The sequence below is a fragment of the Macaca mulatta genome, chromosome 5 (assembly GCF_049350105.2).
Source record: "Macaca mulatta isolate MMU2019108-1 chromosome 5, T2T-MMU8v2.0, whole genome shotgun sequence".
In the NCBI taxonomy this organism is placed as follows: domain Eukaryota; kingdom Metazoa; phylum Chordata; class Mammalia; order Primates; family Cercopithecidae; genus Macaca; species Macaca mulatta.
The window spans coordinates 64,222,986-64,245,494 of NC_133410.1; the positions used below are offsets into that span (position 1 = coordinate 64,222,986).

Below are 22,509 nucleotides of genomic sequence, written 5' to 3' on the forward strand. Positions count from 1 at the left end.
GAGAAGCTACAGTTCCAACTAAATGGAGGATTTACAGCTTACACTTTTCAATTTCTTATCTCCCTAAATGAACTATTGCATATCCTAGTTAGAAGACAAAAATATCATATTTTTCTGGCTTCATTTCTCTCAAATTAATTGAATGAGTAAGCCAGTGGCTTTCCAGGAAATGGTAAACTGGAAGTTTCAAACGCTTCAGTTCCTTTTTGTTGGTGGGATACATGTTATAATTGTTTAAGTTTTCGTTTTCAATGATCATGTATACATAATAGTTGTACCTATTTACAGGAAACGTTGATATTTTGATGCAAGCATAAAATGTTTAATGATCAAATCAGGATAATTGGGATACTCATAACCTCAAGCATTTATCATTTCTATGTTAGGAAAATTCCAATTCCACTCTTAGTTATTTTAAAACACACAATAAATTATTATTAACTATAGTCACCCTATTGTGCTACCAAATACTAGATTTTTTCATTCTAACTATATTTTTGTAGCCATTAATCATGCCTTCTTTATACTCTCCTCACCCTGCAAGACCTTTCCCAGCCTCTGGTAACCATCTTTCTACTCTGTATCTTCTCTATATCTTCATTCTTTAATTATTGTTTTTAGCTTCCACATGTGAATAAAAACACAGCATATTTGTCTTTCTGTGCCTGGCTTATTTCACCTGACTTAACTGGAGGAAACTCTAATTTCATCCAAGTTATTGCAAATGACAGGATTTTCACTTGTCCATTGATTCACCCATTTATGAACATATAGGATGAGTCCATATCTTGGCTATTGGGAACAGTACTGCAATAAACAAGGGTGTGCAGGTATTTCTTTGATATACTGGTTCCTTTATTTGGATATATACCCAGCAGTGGGATTGTAGGATTATATGGTAGTTTTATTTTTATTTTTTTTTTGAGAAACATCCACACTCTTCTCCACAGTGGCTGTACTCATTTTATATTCCCACCAACAGTGCACAAGGGTTCCCTTTTTCCACATCCTCACCAGCATTTGTTATTGCCTTTTTTTGGGGGGGGTGGAGGGGGGACAGGTAAATACCATTTGAACTGGGCTGAGATGATATCTCATTATAGCTTTTACTTGCGTTTATTTGATGATTAGTGATGGTGACCATTTCTTCATTTGCCTGTTGTCTGTTCTTTTGAGAAATGTCTATTCAGATCTTTTACCCTTTTGTTTTTCTTTTTTTTTGGGGGGGGGATTACTTGTTCTTTCTTTCCTTATTGATTTGTTTGAGCTCCTGATATATTCTACTTATCAATCCCTTGTCAGATTGGTACATGGAAAATATTTTCTCCCATTTTGTAGACTCTTTCTTCAGTTTGTTGATTGTTTTCTTTAATGTGCAGAAACATTTTAGGTTGAGGTTGATGTGATCCCATCTGACCATTTTTGCTCTGGATCCCTATGCTTCTGAGGTCTTACTAACCAAGTCTGCCCAAAACACTGTCTTAGTGTTTCCTCAGAGTTTTGGGTTTTAAATCAGTGAGATTTAACTTAAAGATGAGAAGGATTAGATTTAAATTAGAGTGATTTAATTTTTCAGTGTGATTTGATGTTTGTATATGGTGAGAGATAGAGACTGATGTGGTTTGGCTCCTTCGTCCCCACCCAAATCTCATGTTGAATTGTAATTACCAATGTTGGGGGAGGGACCTGTTGAAAGGTGAGCAGATCATGAGGTCGGGTTTTCCACTTGCTCTTCTAGTGAGAGTGAGTTCTCATGAGATATAGTTGTTTAAAAGTAACACTTTCCCCTTATCTCTTTCTCTCTCCTGCTACCATGTGCTTGCTCCCTCATTGCCCTTCCACTACAATTGTAAGTTGCCTGAGGCCTCCCAACCATGCCTCTTGTACAGCCTGTGGAGTTGTGAGTTAATTAAACCTCTTTTCTTTATAAACTACAGAGTCTCAAGTAGTTCTTTATAGTAATGTGAGAACAGACTACTCAGAGGTCCAGTTTCATTCTTCTACACATACACACTCAGCTTCCCAGCACCATTAAGAGTCCATTCCTTTCCCAATGTATGTATTTGGCAGCTTCGTTGAAAGACAGTTTACCGTAGATGTATAGATTTATTTCTGTTTTTATGACAGTGCCATGCTGTTATGGCTACTAGCTTTGAAGTATAATTTGAAGTCAAGTAACATAATTCCTCCAAATTTGTTCTTTTTGCTCAGAATAGCTTTAGCTATTCTTGTCTTTTGTGGTTCCATACAAAGTTTAGATATATATTTTTTTCAATTTGTGAAGAATTTTATTGGTATTTTGATAGGGATTGCATTGAATCTGTAGATTGTTTTGGGTGCTATAGGTGTTTGAATACTTTTTATTCCTCTATTCTATGAACAGAAAACATATTTTCATTTTTTGTGTCCTGTTCAATTTTTTCATCCGTATTTTATATTTTTCATTGTAGATATATTTCTTTTATTTGATTCAGTTTAACAGGTATTTTATTTTATTTGTAGCTGTGGCAAATGGGATTACTTCCTTTTTTAACGTATGGTTCACTGTTGGCATGTAGAAATGCTACTGATATTTGTATGTTGATTTTGTGTCCTGGAACTACTGAATCGGTTTATCAGCTTAAAACAGTTTGTGGTAGGGTTGTTAGGTTTTTCTAGATATAAGATCATATTTTTTGTAAATAAGAATAATTGATTTTATTTTCTTTGCAATTTGAATGCCCTTTACTTCTTTCACTTGTCTAATTGCTCTGGCTAGGACTACTACTATGACGTTAAGTAAAAGTTGTGAAAATGCGTATCCTACTCTTCTTCCAGATCTTAGAAGAAACTTTTTCAATTTATACTCATTCAATATCATGTTTCCTGTAGGTTTGCAGTTTATGGCTTTTATCATGTTGAGCTATGTTCCTTCTATAATCAGTTGTTTTGAGAGTTTTTAATCACGAAGGGATGTTAATGTTCTCAAATTTTTTTTCATCATCAAATAAAATAATCAAATGGGTTTTGTCCTGGTACTGTTGATATGATGTATCACATTTATTGATTTGCATATGTTGAAACATTCTCGCATCCATGAGATGAATCACATGTAATAATGATGAATGATCTTTTGATATGTTGTTGAATTCAGACTGCTAACATTTTGGTAAGATGTTCGTGTCTATGTTCATCACAGATATTGGTCTGCTGTTGTTGTTGTTGTGTCTTTGGTTTCAATATTCTAAACATAGTTGGAATACTATGTTTTGGAACATATTTCAATGATGTTTGGAATAGTTTAAGTAGAATTGACATTAGTTATTCAAATGTTTGGTAGAATTCAGCAGTGAAAGTTTTCAGGTCCTGGGCTTTACTTTGATGGGAGAATTTTTATCACTGCTTTACCCCATTATTTAATATAGGTTTGTTCAGGTTTTGGATTTCTTCACAGTGCAATCTTATGGGTTGTATTTGTCTAGGTAACTGTTTATTTCTAGGTTTTCCAATTTATTTGCATGTAATTGCTCGTAGTGGCCTGTATTTGAATTTCTGTGGCACCAGTCGTAATGTCTACACTTTTTTGCCTCTGATTTTATTCATTTGAATCTTTCCTTCTTTTCATTAGTCTGGCTAAAGTTCTGTTCATTTTGTTTATCTTCAAATAAATAACTGTTTATCTTTTGTATTATTTTATTAGACACAATTTTATTTATTATGTTCTAATCTTTATTTTTTTTCTACTAATTTTTGATTTGGTTTTCTCTTTCTTTTCTAGTTTGCATTTCCTAGTTTTTTTTTGTTGTTTTGTTTTAAATTTCAACTTTTATTTTAGATGTAGGGATAGGTGTTTAGGTTTGTTACAAGGGTATATTGTGTAACACTAACATTTGTAGTATGCATTCTGTCACCCTGGTAGTAAACACAGTACCTAAAAGTTAGTATTTTAGTCCACACCCCCCTTCTTCTGTCTCCACTCTGGAAGTCCACAGTGTCTATTGTTCCCATATTTAAGTGCATTTGTGCTCAGTGTTTAGCTCCCACTGATAAGTGAGAACTCAGGATATTTTGGTTTTTGTTCCTGTCTTAATTCACTTAGGAAAATGGATTCCAGCTGTATCCATGTTGCTGTAAAATACATGATTTTGTTCTCTTTATGGCTGCATAGTATTCCATGGTGTATATGTACCATATTTTATTTACCCAATCCACCATTCTTGGCAGATGATTTCTTGTCTTTGGTATTGTGAAATGCACAATGATGAACGTATTAGTACATGTATCCTTTTATGGAATGATTTATTTTCCTTTGGGTATATACCCAGTAATGGGATGGCTGGGTGAAATGGTAGATCTGTTTTAAGTTTTCTGAGAAACTTTCAAACTGTTACACATGTTGGCTTAACTAATTTACATTCCGACCAACAGTTTCTAAGCCCTTTTCTTCAGAACCTAGTCAGTTTCTGTTGTTTATTAACTTTTTAATAAGAGTTATTGGGACTGGTGTGAGATAATATATCATTGTGATTTTGATTCACATTTCTCTGATGATTAGTAATAATGCACAATTTTTCATATACAGGTTGATTGTATGTCTTCTCTTGTGAAGTGTCTATTCATGTCTTTTGCCTATTATTTTTTAGTGGGATTATTTGTTTTTTGCTTGTTAAGTTGTTTAAATTCTTTGTATAATCTGGATATTAGACCCTTATCAAATGCATAGTTTGTAAATGTTTTCTCCTATTTTGTAGGTTGTCTGTGTATTCTCTGGATAGTTTTTTTTTTTTTTTTTTTCCTGCAGAAGTTCTTTATTTAATTATGTCCCACATGTCAATTTTTGTTTTTGTTGCAATTGCTTTTGATGATTGAGTCAAAAATTCTTTGCCAAGGCTGATGTCAATAAATAATATCCTAAGTTTTCTTCAGAGATTTTTATACTTTGAGGTCTTCCATTTAAATCTTTGATCCACATTGCATTAATGTTTGTATATGGTAAATTGTGACAATCCAGTTTCTTTCTTCTGCATATGGCTAGCCACTTATCCCAGCACCATTTACGGAATAGGGAGTGCTTTCCCTATTTCTTGTTTTTGTCCATATTGTGAAAAATCAAGTGGTTGTATGTGGCTTTATTAATGAGTTTTGTTTTCTGCTCCATTCGTCTATGTGTCTCTTTTCAAACTAGTACCATGCTTTTAAAATTATTGTAGTCTTATCGTTTGAAGTTGGGTAGTATGGTGCTTCTGACTTAGCTCTTTAATTTGACTATCCTTGCTATTTTGGTTCCATATGAATTTTAGTATAGTTTTTTTTTTTTTTTTTTTTTTGAGACGGAGTCTCGCTCTGTCACCCAGGCTGGAGTGCTGTGGCCGCATCTCAGCTCACTGCAAGCTCCGCCTCCCGGGTTCACGCCATTCTCCTGCCTCAGCCCTCCCGAGTAGCTGGGACTACAGGCGCCTGCCACGTCGCCCGGCTAAGTTTTTGTATTTTTAGTAGAGACGGGGTTTCACTGTGTTAGCCAGGATGGTCTCGATCTCCTGACCTCGTGATCCGCTCGTCTCGGCCTCCCAAAGTGCTGGGATTACAGGCTTGAGCCACCGCGCCCGGCCGAATTTTAGTATAGTTTTTATCTAATTATGTGATTATTTTGGTAGTTTGACATGAATATCATTGAATGTGTAAACTACTTTGTGCAATTTAGTCATTTTAATGATACTGATTCTTCCAATTCATGAGCCATCTTCCAACTCACTATAGTATATGGAATAATTTTATATTTTATTTAAAATAATTCTAATATTTGAAATAATTATGCTAATATTCTACTCTCCGTTACTTTTGCTGATTTTCAGACATGAACTCTTGTTTCTTGGTAAACAGGAGCTGCCTACTAACCTTGGAATTTAATCTGTGGGAAGTGTTTGGGGCTAGGGTCAGTTTCTTCCAAAATGCTTTTCTAGCTTGAATTTTAACTGGAACCTCACAAGAGTGCTGACTATGTTAATTCTCAGAGAAGATATTTTTCTTCCACACAGGGACAAGTCAACACAGGAAATTTTTCTTGCTGTACACTTGCATGTAATGAAATTTATTTGTAAGAGTGAGGGTAGATTTGGGGATTTGAACTTATGTGAATGCATATGTGTAGTGAGGGACACTACGGCAACCCTTTAGGCTTAGCTACTTTCCTACCCTAAAACATACTGTGTATTTTCAGAAGGAACCATTCAAGTTTTACTAAATTGTGTATTTCAGAATTCCTGTTTTTCCTTTTTTTGGCAGTGTGCTGATTTCATTTTCTTGCTGACTCAAAAGTGACTTGCAAAGGGAACAATTTTATATTTCACCCAGCCTAATGAAAAACATTCCCATACTTTTAAATTTATGCAATTAAGTTATACTGCTTAACGTGAGCTAGACTTTAGTTTTCTCAGATAAAATAATTTAGAGGTATTTCTATGCTAACACAAAGATTTGGAGAAAAAAAACCTCTGAGCTATATTATGTAGCATTGCTCTTCATTTAAAGTACTTCATAATATATGATGAAACTTGTCATAGTGTGTGCATATGTTTATCAGTTTTTTTCTTATCATTTCTGGTTTATCTTGTAGAAAAGGACTTCCATTCTCTAAGGTTATAATGTTACCTCTGTTTTCTTAGAGTACTTTTATGACCCTGCTATATTTTGTTGTTTCTGACCTTTTTTAAAATTTGGCACAATTGATAGCAATTAAGAATAGCCAGACTTGGCGGTGAACACCTGTGGTTGTAGCTACTGGGAGATTGAGGTAGGAAGATTGCTCGAAACCAGGAGGTCGAGACTGCAGTGAGCTGTGTTGGTGCCACTGCACTCCAGCTTGAGTGACAGAGCAAGATTATGTCTCAAAAAAACAAAAACAAAAACAAAAACCCCAAAAACAGTGGTTTTCTTTTTTAACTTCACTGATAACATTTATTCTCCCTATTTTAAAATTATTTGCCAATTCTGCTAAATAATGGTTTTGCTTTCTAATTTTTATATACACAGCTCTCATCTAAATACATCAACTGAGGTAGGCTTCCACTCCAACTATTATTTTTGAGAATCATAAAGAAATGTGAACTAAGAAACCAAAGATTATACTGGGTATGAAAAATATTAGCTAATTTAACTTCCTAACCAGTGGTGTGTAGCTATAGCAGTGCTAGCAAACTAATACAAGAACTAATAATAACAAAAGTTTATTTTCTCACAGTTCTGATGGTTAGATGTCCAAAATCAGGGTTTGCCAGGTCTGTTTTTTCTTGAAGCTTTTGTGGTCACCATCTTATGTTCTCATATAGCTTTTTCTCTGCATATGGGCATTCCTGGTGTCACTTTCTCTTCTTGGAAGGACACTAGTCATAATGGATTTGAAACCCACCCTTGAACCATTTTAAGCTTAATTATCTCTGAAGGCCCTATCTTCAAATACAGTCAGGCTTCACATACAAATTTTAGTGGAACACAATTCAATTCATAACACTGACTTATAAAATAGATTATTTAAAGTTTATGTTTAAAGTTTTAAAGGGTGCATAATGTTAATCGGTTCATAAGTCAACTGAAAAAAATATTGGTAATAGATATCACAGGAAAAAGGCTTAAATTACCTAAAATGCCATAACAGTTACAAGTCAAGAGGAAAGGTGGCCAAATAGAAAATGAAATGATTTGTACCCTGCCCCAGAACATGTCTGAGGGTAAACACTAAATGATTAAACAATTTTAGGGTGCTTCATGCTAGAGACATAAGGACAATGAATTAAATGCAACTTATTTTTGGTAATAGCAGAATTGGAACAATGCAAGATTAACCCATGAACTTTAATTTGTGCACATTTAAAAATATTTTATATATATTTTAAAATATGCATGTATTTTCAGCTTTTAGAAACTATATCAACTTTGATAATATATGAGTGTAAAGTTTTGCCTTCAGTATTAGAAACATGATGCTTCCAATGGAAACCAGAAGCCTGACTGGTTTTAACGTTTCCTCTAAAAATTTTATAGGTCTGCTAATTATGTGTTATTTCCTCAATATTCTATTATTTAGTTTTTTGAAATGTATACAAACACATGGGTAAAATTTCTACTTATGTTCAACATTAGTGTAGAGATACAGTCGTGTATTTCCTTTTTATTTTTCCCCAAGTTCTATAGACAGTTTTCCATCAGGTGACTATATCATGACATTCTGTCAAATGACAATTGACTATAGATTTTTGTGTGTGTGTGGAATGCAGTGAACATTTGGTATGTGTCTCCTGTTCCATAAGAACAATTGTATTTACAGGATATAAGCCATTTATTTTCACCCAATAAGTATAGGTATAGGTATAAGTGTAGTTATAGGTATAGGTATCGGTATGGGTATGGGTGTGGGTATGGGTATAGGTATAGGAATATGTATAGGTATAAATAATCTCATCTCAGAGAGATTATACTAGTTTATACTTTCACGAGTAGGGTGTTATATTTCCCATTGTTCTGCAAACTATTCAATTCATTTAATGATTTTTATTAACAGTTGTATTGAGATATAATAGACACGCTTTCAAATTCACAGTTTAAGTCTGCAGTTCAATGATTGGTGCACCTGTAATTCCAGCTCTTTAGGAGGCCAAGGTGTATCACTTGAACCCAGGAGTTTGAGGCCAGCCTGGGAAACAGAGAGAGACATCATCGCTACATAAATAAATAAATAAATAAATAAATAAATAAATAAATATTTTAAAAAAGAATAGCTAGGTTTGTGGTGTGCACCTCTGGTCCCAGCTACTGAGAGGCTGAGGTAGGAGGATTGCTTGAGCGCATAAGGTCAAGGCTGCAGTGAGCTGTGTCGGCACCACTGCATTCCAGCCTGGAAGACAGAGAAAAACCCTGTGTCAAAAAAAAAAAAAAGAAAAAAAATTATCGTATATTCTAAATAAGCCTGGGCCAGTTTTATATATTGCAGATATCCTCCTATAGTTTATGATTGTTTTCTCATTATGTTTTAATATCAGATAATGAATTGTAGATTTTAAATCTAATGGAAGTGAATAATTTTTCTTTATGCTCCTGAGGAAATCCTTTTCTACTATGAAATTAAAAATAATATTTTTTATGCTGTCTTCATGGAAGCTATGGTTTTGCTTTTACTTTAAATATCTGAATTTATTTGCAATTATTCATTTTTTACAAAACTTACCGGACATGGTGGCATGTGCCTGTGGTCCCAGCTACTCAGGAGGCTGAGGTGGGAGAATGGCTTGAACCCGGGAGGCGGAGGCTGCAGTGAGCTGAGATCATGCCACTGCACTCCAGCCTGGGCAACAAGAGTGAAATTCTGTCTCAAAAATAATACTAATAAAATAAATTATTTTTTGTGTGTATTTTGTAGAGTTGAGCTCATTTCTTTGCATATTTTTCATTTTTTCCCTCTTTCCTTCTTCCCTGACTCCCTCTCAGCCTACCTATTTTATTTTTTTTCACCTTTGCACAAGTGTAAGGAGTTGTCCCATCACCATTTATTGAAAACATTTTTTCCTGCATATCTGCATCTTTGTCATTCATGAATTTCATTACTTCAGTGGTTTTGTTTTTTTTCACTATCTTACCTGCTTTCCTTTATATTAGTTCTTGATATCTGATAAAATAATATTCTTTCCCCTTGTATCTCTTCATCTGGAGTACCTTATTTTTGGCTGTTTGATTTTCCATATGGATTTTAGAATCACATATAAAGTTCTACAAAATTTGTAAAGGTTTATGAAACTTGTAATTTTGAAATTTTAATAAGTTTTTAAATTTTTAATTTTTTAATTTTTTTAGACAGAGTCTCACTCTGTCACCCAGGCTGGAGTGCAGTGGTGTGATCTTGGCTCACTGCAACCTGCGCCTCCCAGGTTCAAGCAATTCTCTGCCTCAGCCTCTGGAGTAGCTGGGATTACAGGCACCCGCCACCACGCCCAGCTAATTTTTTTGTATTTTTAGTAGAGACTGGGTTTCACCATCTTGGCCATGCTGGTCTTGAACTCCTGACCCTTAATAAGATTCATAATTAATCTATAAGTTGATTTTAGAGAATGGACATCTTTATGAATTTTGATCTTATCTGTGAACATATTAGCTCTATTTACTTTTCTATTGTGGGTTTTTATACAATTTTGTAATACTAAGCATGAATAGAGTATGTAACTTTTATAAAAATTATTCTAACTTTTCAAGTGGAAATTTGGATTTTAAATTAAATTTTCATCTACTTGTGCACAGAAATTTCAGTTGCTATGTTACAGTTTTGTATTGAGCAAAACTAAAACTTCTCTTGCTCATTCTGAAGATGTATCTGCATATTATTTTGGATTTGTTACACAACATGATATCAGATAGATAGATAGATAGAACTCCTCAATCTTTTTTATTCTAAAAATTGTTTTTCTTGTTTAACTGCAGTAGTGTAAAATATTGCTGAATTAAAGTTGACTTTTTCTCATCTTGATAAGAATGCTCTTACTAGTTTAACATAAAGGTTACATTTGGTGAAACTTTTTTGTTTGGAGTGCCTTTGTTGGTGTAAAGAAATTATTTTCTATTTGTAGTTTACTAATAGAATTTGAAGATTATGAACAACTGTTGAGTTTTTATTGCTTGAGATGGTAAGATTTTTCTTTTACCTTTTAATAAAGTGAACTTATTTATTTTTCGATTTTAAGCTATCATTTCATTGCTATAATGCGTCCAGCTTTTTCATATCTTTTGTTAAAATATTACTAGATTTAGTCAGATAATTATTTTAAGTGTAACAGCATCTATTTTTGAGTATGATTGACTTTTAATTTGATTTCTATTTCAATAATATACTTTTTCTTGATTATATTAATTATTCAAGTTTTCTTAGTTTTACTCTACCCTTTAACTTCTCAAGTTCCATGGGTGTGGTGCAGTCCTACTTTGACTAAGAGTAGGAGTCTCTGAGGGCCAGACTACTATGAATGCTGCTGCTCCTCTGGACCTAGCCACCCAGTGGGACTGTCAGCCTACAGACTGGTGCTAGGGAATGTCTGCAAGGGATGTGACCTGTCCTCTAGTCTCCCATCAGTGGGTACCAGCACCAGCTCTGACAGGGGTGGCAGGGGAATTACATAGACTTTGTGATTGCATGGGATGTGACCTGTCCTCTAGTCTCCCATCAGTGGATACCAGCACCAACTCTGACACGGGTGGCAGGGGAATTACATAGACTTTGTGAGATTCCTTGATTATTGACCTTAGCAATGCTGACTTTCTCAAATTACTGTGGTAGTAAGGTACTGGCATGTGGACAAACTCAGGACCTCCTGGTTACCCAAAGTGATGCAGGCAATGGTGATAGCGGAGGTCATGCACAAGTTTTTTCCTTCCTGGCTTTGTGTTATTCTGCCTGCAGATGCTGTAACGGACTATCATTTGGCCTCTAGCCAGGAGGAGGCACTTGAAAAAGAGCTCCAACTGTACTGGTAGAAGTGAGTTTTGTGTTTGCCTTGTGTTACCCAGGATAAGTACTCTTGGTTGGGGGCAGGCCGTGGAGCTCCCCACATTCTCTGTCCTTTCTGTTAAGCTACCAGGGCAGGTGCAGGGGCAAGGACAGGTGGAGGCTGGGTCAGTCAAGTCTGTGCTCTGGCTCCCCCTATGTAGGCACGATCAGTGGTCACAATGAGGATCAGAGCAAAGCTCTCTGTCTGCTGGGGTAACGTTCGAGGGAGAAGTGCAGCTGCCTCTGCTGCACAGAAGAATCCACATGCGCAGTATGTGTAGCAGCAAGAAGTAAACCTCACCTGGCTCTTACACACTTGGCAAGGCAGGTCTCACATTTGCAGTGTTCCACTAGCATGAGGTAACTGGATTCCAGGCACACTACTCTCAAAATTCAAAAATGCCCCAGGTCATAAGCCTTCCCCACTGATATGGTTTGGATCTGTGTTTCTGCCCAAATCTTATGTCAAATTGTAATCCCTAATGTTGGAAGTGGGGCCTGGTTGGAGAGGATTGGATCATGGGGGTAGAGTATTCATGAATGGTTTAGCACCATCCTCCCTTAGTACTGTTCTTGTGATAGTGAGTGAGTTATCATGAGGTCTGCTTTTTTTTTTTTTTAAGTGTATATCACCTTTGCCCTCACTCTCTCTCTTGCTCCTGCTCCCATCATGCAAAACAACCTGCTGCTCCGTTGCCTTCTGCCATGCTTAGAAGCTTCCTGAGGCCTCTCCAGAAGCAGAAACCACTATGCTTCCTATACAGCCTATGGGACCATAAGCCAATTCAACCTCTTTTTTTAAAAAATAAATTTATCAGTTTCAAGTATTTCTTTATAGGAATAAGAGAATGGCCTAACACACCCACTGAGATATAAACTGTTGCTTTCAGGCCATGCTCCTCTGAAGCAGGGGTGTCCATCCCCTGTGGCTGTGGCCATAGCACACTTCCTATTCATTCCTCAATTCTGACCAAAGGGAGTTTGTCCCCACTCAAGACTGTATTGTGATTCTCACTTGGGAGTTTCTCTCAACCTGTGACCACAACCTGAGTTAGTTGGCAGACTTCCGCCAGGTCCCTTGTGATGTAGGATTAGGAGTGACTTTTCTCTGCTCCTGCTGGAGTCTGAGAGTGCACACAAACCACGTCCAGATGCTGCTATTTCACATCTATTTCCCACTGCTCACTGAAGCAGCTCCAGTACTGGGTATGGTTAAGGCATTTCCCCGTGTTCTGGATGGCCAGGTTTCCCAGTGGGAGTATATATCCCATAGGCAGTTTCTCCCCACTCATACTCTTGGGACTCATAATTTTTCATGTGGGTCGCAGGATAGGCTGCTGCCCACCACTTTTTTCAAAGGGTTTATGGTTACTTTTTTGTTGTTGTTGTTAAGTTTCTGTGTTGCTTCTTGTAAAAAAAATTCAGAGCATGAATCTCTACTCATTATATTGTCTTTTCAAGTGGGAGAAGCATGCTAACAGTGTCTCCAGTATGGTGTCCTGGGGAAAAAAGTTATCTGGCATTTAATTGAAGAGAGAATATGAATGTTAAATTTATCAGTATTTGTAGTTATAGTTTAATTTTAGTTGATTTATTATTGTGAAATGACACTTACACATTACTTCTTTTTCACTAACTAAAAATCCTCCCTCCTTCCTTCCTTTCTCAGGCCCCACTCTACTCCCTCTCTTCTTCCCTGTCTCCATTTCTCCCTCTCTCTTCCTCTGTCTCTTTAGTTCTACCTCTTTCTTCCTTTTTCTCCCTTTTTCTTGCTTTTGTCTCTCTCTCCCTCCTTGCTTGCCTGCCTGCCTGCCTTCCTTCCTTCCTCCCTTCTTTTCCCCTTTCTTCCTTCTTTCCTTCCTTCCTCCTTTCTTTTCTCCTTCCTTCCTTCCTTCCTTCTTTCCTTCCTTCCTCCTTTCTTTTCTCCTCCCTCCCTTCCTTCCTTCCTTCCTTCTTTCCTTCCTTCCTTCCTTCCTTCCTTCCTTCCTTCCTTCCTTCCTTCCTTCCTTCCTTCCTTCCGTCCTTCCTTCCTTCTTTTCAATCTCCTTCCTTTCTTCCTTCCTTCCTCCCTTTCATTCTTCTTTTCTTCCTCCCTCCTTCCTTTCTTCCATCCTCTTTAATTTTTCCTTCTCCTTAATATATAAACATGATATGTATTCTAGAAGACCTAACTGAATTTTTTCTTAATAGCTTTCAGGAAATTACTGATAGTTTTTTTCCCTTCAGCAAACATACAAGCTAATTTTGTCCATCCAACTTCTTTCTCCAGGAAGACCCACTACCTTGTGTGAGACTATGGGGAAAGCTGAAATTTGGTTAATCCGAACTTATTGGGATTTTGAATTTCCTCGTCCATACTTACCTAATTTTGAGTTTGTTGGAGGATTACACTGCAAACCTGCCAAATCTTTACCTAAGGTAGGTCTACAACAGTGGAGGACTTTATGCTCCTCATAATAAAATACCTAATTTTCTTTTAAAGTTTATAGCCTCAATAACAAATAAATTTTGCTGGAAATTTCGGTTTGCTACTCCACATCTATTTTCCTCATGATAGAGGTCTCCTATAAGTAATATTAGGTGTTTTGGACTTTACATTGATAATTTAAACTGAATAATAAAATGATTCAAGTTGTGTGTTACAAATATCAGTGTGACTATACCTTGATGCTGGACCTGGGGAGATAGAAAACCAGATCATAGAAATTACTAAGGAGATTGCCATAGTCTTCTTAACAAGACACATAGCATTATGAACAGGAATATTTACCAAATTTCTTTTTTTTTCACTTTTTTTATTATACTTTAAGTTCTAGGGTACATGTACACAATGTGCAGGTTTGTTACATATGTACACATGTGCCATGTTGGTGTGCTGCACCCATTAACACATCATTTACATTAGGTATATCTCCTAATGCTATTCCTCCCCCTTCCCTCCACCCCATGACAGGCCCCAGTGTGTGATGTTCCCTTCCTGTGTCCAAGTATTCTCATTGTTCAGTTCCCACCTATGAGTGAGAACATGTGGTATTTGGTTTTCTGTTCTTGCGATAGTTTGCTGAAAATGATGGTTTCCAGCTTCATCCATGTCCCTACAAGGACATGAACTCATCCTTTTTATGGCTGCATAGTATTCCATGGTGTATATGTGCCAAATTTCTTAAGAGATAAAGATGTCTTCATGAAAACTCTTGGGTGAATTCCACATAACTTGGTGAGTAAGAAGTCATTATTGAAGAAAGACAATGAAATGAGGCACGACTCTTAGGTTTTAATCTTGTGAATTTATTAGATAGTTGTGACTTCTACTGTCAGGAAACAATTGGTTAAAAAAAAAAAAAAAGAAAAGAAAAAGAAAAACTCTTTTGTGTCAACAATGGTGAGTTACTTTTTGACTTATTTACTTTAAGGAGCCAAAAGGATTTTCAGTAATTTCTAGAAATCATTTAAGTAGTACAAAGTGTAAATCCAAGCAGAAAGCATTTAGAAATAGATTCAGATTCATCAGCATAAAGTAACTATTATAAAACTAAGAGACTCAAATATTGTATTGGTTCTTTATAAATATAGTGTCAGGTTTTATGGCATGAAAAAGAAATTGTATACTACAATATGAAGCCTTCAGAGAAGAAATGTAGAATATAAGAAATGTTATACAGAAAAAGTGTTGAGAAGCAAAATAGACTACAGGTACACATGGTAGGAACAACGTATTTAACTATCAATAGGGAGTGAGGAAATAGGCTGTTATTTATTTGGTTCATACACAAACAAAAGCAATCTTTTTAGAAAGTTCCTGGTTCCCATAAGAGTACTAAATTTCTGTTTATGGTAAAAGACATATTTAAGTTTAAAATTTTATTTCAGGATTCTGAAAATTTTATTTAAGGATTTTCTTGCCAGTCAAGTTATGACTGCAGGCAAGCTCTAGTGAATGTTTATTATAGGAGATAATGTGCCAATATCTAAATAAAGACACAGAAATATACATTGACATATCCACAGGTCGCTGGATAATAACCCATGCCACACTATTATGTTTTTCCTCCCAAACCCACTTTTTACACAAACACACACAAATACATATGCTCTCACAACTTCACAAAGACAAATCAGTTACATTTTACAACAGCAGACATTATACCATTACGTATTCAATCAATTTAAATATTGATATAGGCTTTGCGAAATATCAATACCAATCATGGATTATATTGATGATAATTACACCAATCACTGGATACACAGAATACAAAAGTAACAAGAGACCGTCAAGTGAAAAATCCATATCAGTATGGTAGGTTTGAATGTGTGTGTATGTGTATGTTGTGTGTGTGTGTGTGTGTGTATTATTTTAATTAATGAATACCTGTTTGGAAACTAAACCAATATGGTAAAGCACCAATTCCTGGGACTTCAGAAATATTCTCCTGACATTAAGCCAAAAATTGCAGTCTATTTTTACTTAAGATACTACCCTCCCCTAATAATTTGGCTAGTCAGAAACTGATCCATCAGTGATTCCAGTGTGATCATGACAAATATTTGCACATGTAATGCAGAATACATCTCTAGAAAGTAGCATTCACATAGATTATGATGTGAAAGGCCTTAATCTCAGATTTTGCAGCATCAAATTTGCAAAACTATAAGTAATGACCTGGGGAATTTTATTGGCAGAGAAATTTATATTTTACTTTTGCTTTAAGGCTCAAATTAAGGGCACGTAGCTAACATCACACTCATGGCAGCTTATACATCAGGAAGAAGAGATACACTGTCTCATAAGCATCATTGTGATTATAGTTGGAGAAGCACTTTGTTGTCTCGTTCTAAAATATGTTACTATTAGATGACATTTTACACAAATTTTTTCTTAGACCTATTAAACAAGGAAGGCATAAACTTGACAAAATGATAATGAATGCTTAACAGAAACCAGTAAATGTATTAATAATTTATTAGATATAACTGGCATGCTAATAATTTTAAAAGCCTAACTCAGTACCCTTTACTGTGCTTCCTTCCAAAAACTGTTTTTATGAGTTTGCAAACAACCTTGTTGGTTGGTTAAATTAAGCCTTGGGGGTAGCAATTTCAGTTACCATGAGAAAGGTTGTCTCTTATTTAGTGTTCATTTCTGTCATGGTTTTGGTTCCATGCTTGGACTTGTAATCACTGATTTTATATTTAAGTTATACATTTCAGAGACATGTTTCCTCTTAAGGAGACTAGATCTGACTGGGTACAGTGGCTCATGCTTGTAATTCCAGCACTTTGGGAGGCCGAGACAGGTGGATCACTGGAGGTCAGGAGCTCGAGACCAGCCTGGCCAACGTGGTGAAACCCCATCTCTACTAAAAATACAAAACTTAGCCAGGCATGGTGGCATGTGACTATAATTCCAGTTACTCAGGAGGCTGAGGTGTGAGAATCACTTGAACTGGGGAGGTGAGTTTGCAGTGAGCGGAGATCATGCCACTGCGCTCCAGCCTGGGCGACAGACAGAGACTCTGTCAAAAAAAAAAAAAAAGAAACTAGATCTTTCTACATGTCAGAAGACAGACCAGGTTAATAATTTCTCTGACATATATCTTAATTTAACCTACTTAAATGTGTAAGTAAACTTATTTTTTCTTATGATACTACACCTTTGTAATAGAAAATATATTATGTATGCAGGAAATGGAAGAATTTATCCAGAGCTCAGGTAAAGATGGTGTTGTGGTGTTTTCTCTGGGATCAATGGTCAAAAACCTTACAGAAGAAAAGGCCAATCTTATTGCCTCAGCCCTTGCCCAGATTCCACAGAAGGTCAGTACAGCCTGGGATCCTGGTACCCAGCTTTTTACTAAGGGGAGACACAGTGCGTCTAGTAACGTTCTTTCCATATAAAAATTGAAACTCATTATACACTGAGTACCATTAGTAACAGTTGTAAGTAAAATTGTGTAATATATTAAAATTATGTACATTAGCACATTGAATCATTTCCCTACTGAGCCTTGGCATTATTTTGGGAACGCATACTTTTTTGAAGTCATTTATTTTTAATGGAATAGAAATGAAAACTTTAAGCCCCCACTGAACTTTTACTATTTGAAATTTTTTTGTTCTCCACTGACTACTTTCAAAACTTCTGAAGTTTGTTAGCTCCATGGCCCAGGAAAAGAGAGTGTGTATACACAAAGCAGGGAGAAATTATGCTAAAAATGTAATTCAAATGTCTAGGTTTTATTACAACTCTTATCAAAATGTAGTTGGTTTAGAAGTAGAAGTCTGGATTCAATTAGTCTTTCTAAGTTGAATAATCTCTAGCTAAAAACAATTAAAATTCAAATATTATAGTCCAACAACATGCATCTTCTGATTTATGTTATTCAATTAACCTTCATTTTTATCTCTACAATTTTGCATTACTATTCTTTTTATATTTCTATTCATGAAACATCCTAGGACTCTTTATATTTATGTATTGGTTAAAGCACCTAACACGCTTCATGATTTTTCTCCTCCATGTTGTGATTGATTAAACTGGTCTTGTTTATGTTCTATTTCTTCACTTAAAATATAACTTCCAAAAGCTTTTAAGTGATAAATATCAAAACAATAATACTATACTTAATAGATTATTAGTACAAGACTTTACAAAAAGGTAGATATAACAGTCCTACTATATATCTCAACATTTGTAAACTTCTGCTTACATAATTGCCATCTTCCATGTAGCTGGCTAAATGATTTCTAAATGATTCTACCAACTTAAAATGTCCTCATTGTGTTTTTCTTGCAAAATTAAAGCACAATTTTCCACAGGTTTTATGGAGATACGTAGGAAAGAAACCAGCCACATTAGGAAACAATACTCAGCTCTATGATTGGATACCCCAGAATGATCTTCTTGGTAAGACAGTTGGAAAAGAAAAGCTGTACAGTGGGACAATAGACAAGTTAAGTAACTCTTTAATAGAAAATACATTCCATAAATTTTTAATAATTTAAAATTTTGCCACCCAATTTTAAAGCAGATGTAATTACCTAATTGGCGGTTAATTTTATAGATTCATATTTTCTGTTTCACAAAAGAGCATTTTCAGTTAAGATTAATTACACTTCACGTTTCATTTTCAGTTCAGATACCATCTCCTCAGTAATATATTCCCAGAAAATGCAAATGCTGTTAGTTACTGCTTTTCCTGGGATCACAGTTTTCTGAGAGGGCAACGCCCTCTGTGATCTGCTTTTGTAGAAAATGTATCCTTCTTTAGAGAGTTATGTTATAGCTTTTGGACCCCTTCTGTCTCTCAAATTCTGCTAATGTGTTATTATTACACACCCACTTCTCACTCCATCCTCAAATCAGGTCATCCCAAAACCAAAGCTTTTATCACTCATGGCGGAACTAACGGGATCTATGAAGCTATTTACCACGGAGTCCCTATGGTGGGAGTTCCCATGTTTGCTGATCAGCCTGATAACATTGCTCACATGAAGGCCAAAGGAGCAGCTGTGGAAGTGAACCTGAACACAATGACAAGTGTGGATTTGCTTAGCGCTTTGAGAACAGTCATTAATGAACCTTCGTAAGTACTAAGCCTCCTAAAGACTTGTCTAACATTAATTACGTTTTTTATAATACCAGAAAATGTACATTCTTTAATACTTTTGTAATTATTTTCCAGTAACAACCATAACCTGTCCAATATAAAAACTATTTTATTTGCCAAACTGCTGAAGTGATTTCCTGAAATCGGAAAAAAAAGAAAATCCTAAGACTTCAAATATTCTTCCAATATTTTTCAAAATAAAGAATGCTATGATTATATATATTCTCTTTTTTTTCTGGGTAATCTGCTTAATTTTATAAACTAATTAGTAAGTATGTACATATTATAAACTAATCAGTAAATACAAAATTGAAATGATAATATGCCCACTAATAATCATTCAGAAAAACTATTAACACTGAGTATTTACCATTCTATACTTTTCATTAGTGTATGTATACACACAGAGAGAAAATATATAGGGTAGTTAATTGTTTAAATATTGATTGGTACTATCTGTGATATTTTAAATAAAATTTAAGTATAATTTTATCTGATTTAGCTTTTAGATTGAAATGAATCTATAAAATATATTGAGCTATATATAGACACATAGCTTAGTATATAATATGTATGTCTCTATATATAGCTTAGTAGATTGTGTGTGTGTGTATGTCTATATATATATATACTTGTGTCTTATCTTTTTTCTCTGAAAGATTTCACCAAATCTAGGAAATAATATGATCTATGTATATGTAATTTTGAGTCTTTATTTTTGATGATATGTTTTAATTTTAGCCACATATAGTTCAACTCCTGCTTTGAAATTTATCTCTATTTCATTCCAAATTTGTATTACTTATATTGTAATTTTACTTTACCAATATTTGTCATTTTTTCTCACATTTATTTAGTCTTTTTCCTATATTTTAAGTGACTCAGTGTTCACCACTGAATTACAGATTATTTATTCTAAAATATTTACAATTTATTTCTTGACTGATTATCTCACATGGAATTTTATTCCAGTAAAGACTTTGATATTGAATTCTCCGAGATAATGTTTAGCAATATTCTCTCACTGCTTTGTTATGAGAATGACTTCTATCTGAATATAATTTTTTTTTTTTTTTTTTTTGAGACGGAGTCTTGCTCTGTCGCCCAGGCTGGAGTGCAGTGGCCGGATCTCGGCTCACTGCAAGCTCCACCTCCCGGGTTCACGCCATTCTCCTGCCTCAGCCTCCGGAGTAGCTGGGACTACAGGCGCCCGCCACCTCGCCCGGCTAGTTTTTTGTATTTTTTAGTAGAGACGGGGTTTCACCGTGTTAGCCAGGATGGTCTTGATCTCCTGACCTCGTGATCCGCCCGTCTCGGCCTCCCAAAGTGCTGGGATTACAGGCTTGAGCCACCGCGCCCGGCCCTATCTGAATATAATTTATTTAGCTCTTGCTTTCTTTCCTTCAGACCTGTGGAAATATCACTCATGGCCTTCCATTTCAAATTGTGCTATAGGATTTCTGAGTCATGCCTGACCATTTTATCATTTTGCTTTCTTTTCAATTTGGAAAAAGAAATTGTTACTTTTTAAAAATCAGAAACTCAATTGTGGTATATTCTTACAAATTATTTTATATATTTTTCTTCAGTTATACTGTGTCCTTACAGCACTGTTAATCTAGCATGAAAAAAATCCAGTTTTTCTTTTCAGAAATTAATTCTTTTGTGTATTATTTCTTAGAATACCTTTTATGTCCATTTTTTATCTTTAATTCTGGAGCACCAGTTTAGTCTTCCCTATGATAAAATATTTTGGTATGTTTTCCTCTATTATTTCCTAATTGTTCTAATCAATTTTTACTATTCTTAATTCATTGAGATTGTCTCAAACAGTTCACAAATTAGTAAATTCATTATTTTTACCATGAGCATTGCTTGCTATTTCTAATTTCTTTATTAATTCTTTAAACTGCCATTTTTAACAACTTATTTCATCAGCTCACCTATCTCCTTACCACTTCCTCTTGCTTTATAAATCAATTTTGATAGTGTATTCATTACCCTCCCGCTGTTACTATATTTTGAATCTCCTCTTCTTTGGACTATATGCCATACCTAAATGCATTTTTAGTTTCTCATTTATTTTTCAATATATGTAAGTGGTTATCAGGCTGTTATTTTTTCTTGGTCTTGTGTTTGCTCTGAATTTGGGTAGGTGCCTTAAACTTGCTTCTATGTTGTATTGGACTTAATTGTTTTCATGTAGAGTCAAAGCTTGAAGAATAGATGTAACCTTTCATTCAGTTTTCCTGAAGGCTGAGATTCAGGAAGTAGAGGAGAAGGTAAACTCGGATGGAATTTAGTGCTTTTCCTTAATGGAACTAACCTGCTAAAAACATCTATTCAGTGTCCTTTGCCGGGCATTTTAGACACGGGGGCAAGTGTACTCATTTCAGAAAAGAAAGACACTCAATACTTGGTTTAGATTCATACCAAGACTCAGCCCTGGTTGTCCACTTTTGCTTCCCATCCACATTCAAATTAATTGACTTTTACTAATACATACATGTTGTATAAGTCATAATTTTAGAAATCATAATGCAGGAGCTAAGTGGTGGGTTAGGAGCTTCTGCAAGACTCAGTATGAACTTTTTTTGACTTCAATGTCTAGTCAATTAGACTATTCCAAAATTGTTAGTGGCTGACAATTTGGTTCATTTTATTAATTATCAGCATAGGTGCGGTCTGTGATTCTCTTTAACTCTAATGCTTAAAATGATCATTAAATATTATTGTTGACTTGAAAACTGTAAACCAAAAATAAAATTCTAAGCCTCCCACCCAACCATCTGAATGGACTTCCTCCTCAGCCAGGCCTCCTTTAAATTTAATCTTAGAGTCTGTTTTAGGCCATGATGGGAAGTGAGGGTCAAACATGCCTCAGTATACCTCTCTAGCATTAGCATCAACACAGACTTTAAGTCTAATAAGAAACATTTCACAACCTATTCTCTCTGAAGCCTACTACCTGAAGGCTCCCTCTGCAAATAAGGACTTGGGTATTTGCAATCCTTTATCTTAACCAAGGCATTCCTTCCCTTTGATCACAGGTCTTTAGACAAACTCAACCAATTGTCAACCAGAAAATGTTTAAATATACCTGTAGCCTGGATGTACCTCCACTTCAAGTTGTCCCACTTTTCTAAACCAAACCGATGTATTTCTTAAATGTATTTGATTAATGTTTATGCCTTCCTAAAATGTAAAAACCAAGTTGCATCCCCAAAACCTTGGGCACATATGCTAAGGACCTCCTGAGGGCTGTGTCATGGGCCATGAACACTCATATTATGCTATAAGTAAATATCTTCAAATATTTTAGATTTTGACTCATTTCATTGACAAAAATATTGATGTAATAAACAAGAACTATAAATACTGTGAGAAGTTTCTAAAAAA

General features: G+C 35.2%; 1 protein-coding gene across 3 annotated transcripts in view; it reads left to right on the forward strand.

The window, feature by feature from the left end:
* Nucleotides 1-22,509, forward strand: part of LOC720405 (UDP-glucuronosyltransferase 2A2) — a 63,925-nt gene that overhangs the window by 38,707 nt on the left and 2,709 nt on the right. For 2 of the 3 annotated variants that reach the window (XM_028848539.2, XM_078003512.1), the window contains 4 exons: nt 13,770-13,918; nt 17,186-17,317; nt 18,320-18,407; nt 18,867-19,086. In XM_028848539.2, the coding sequence (XP_028704372.1) occupies nt 13,770-13,918; nt 17,186-17,317; nt 18,320-18,407; nt 18,867-19,086 (589 nt within the window). The remainder of the gene's footprint in view (nt 1-13,769; nt 13,919-17,185; nt 17,318-18,319; nt 18,408-18,866; nt 19,087-22,509) is intronic. The other variant, XM_078003513.1, reaches the window with a different exon arrangement.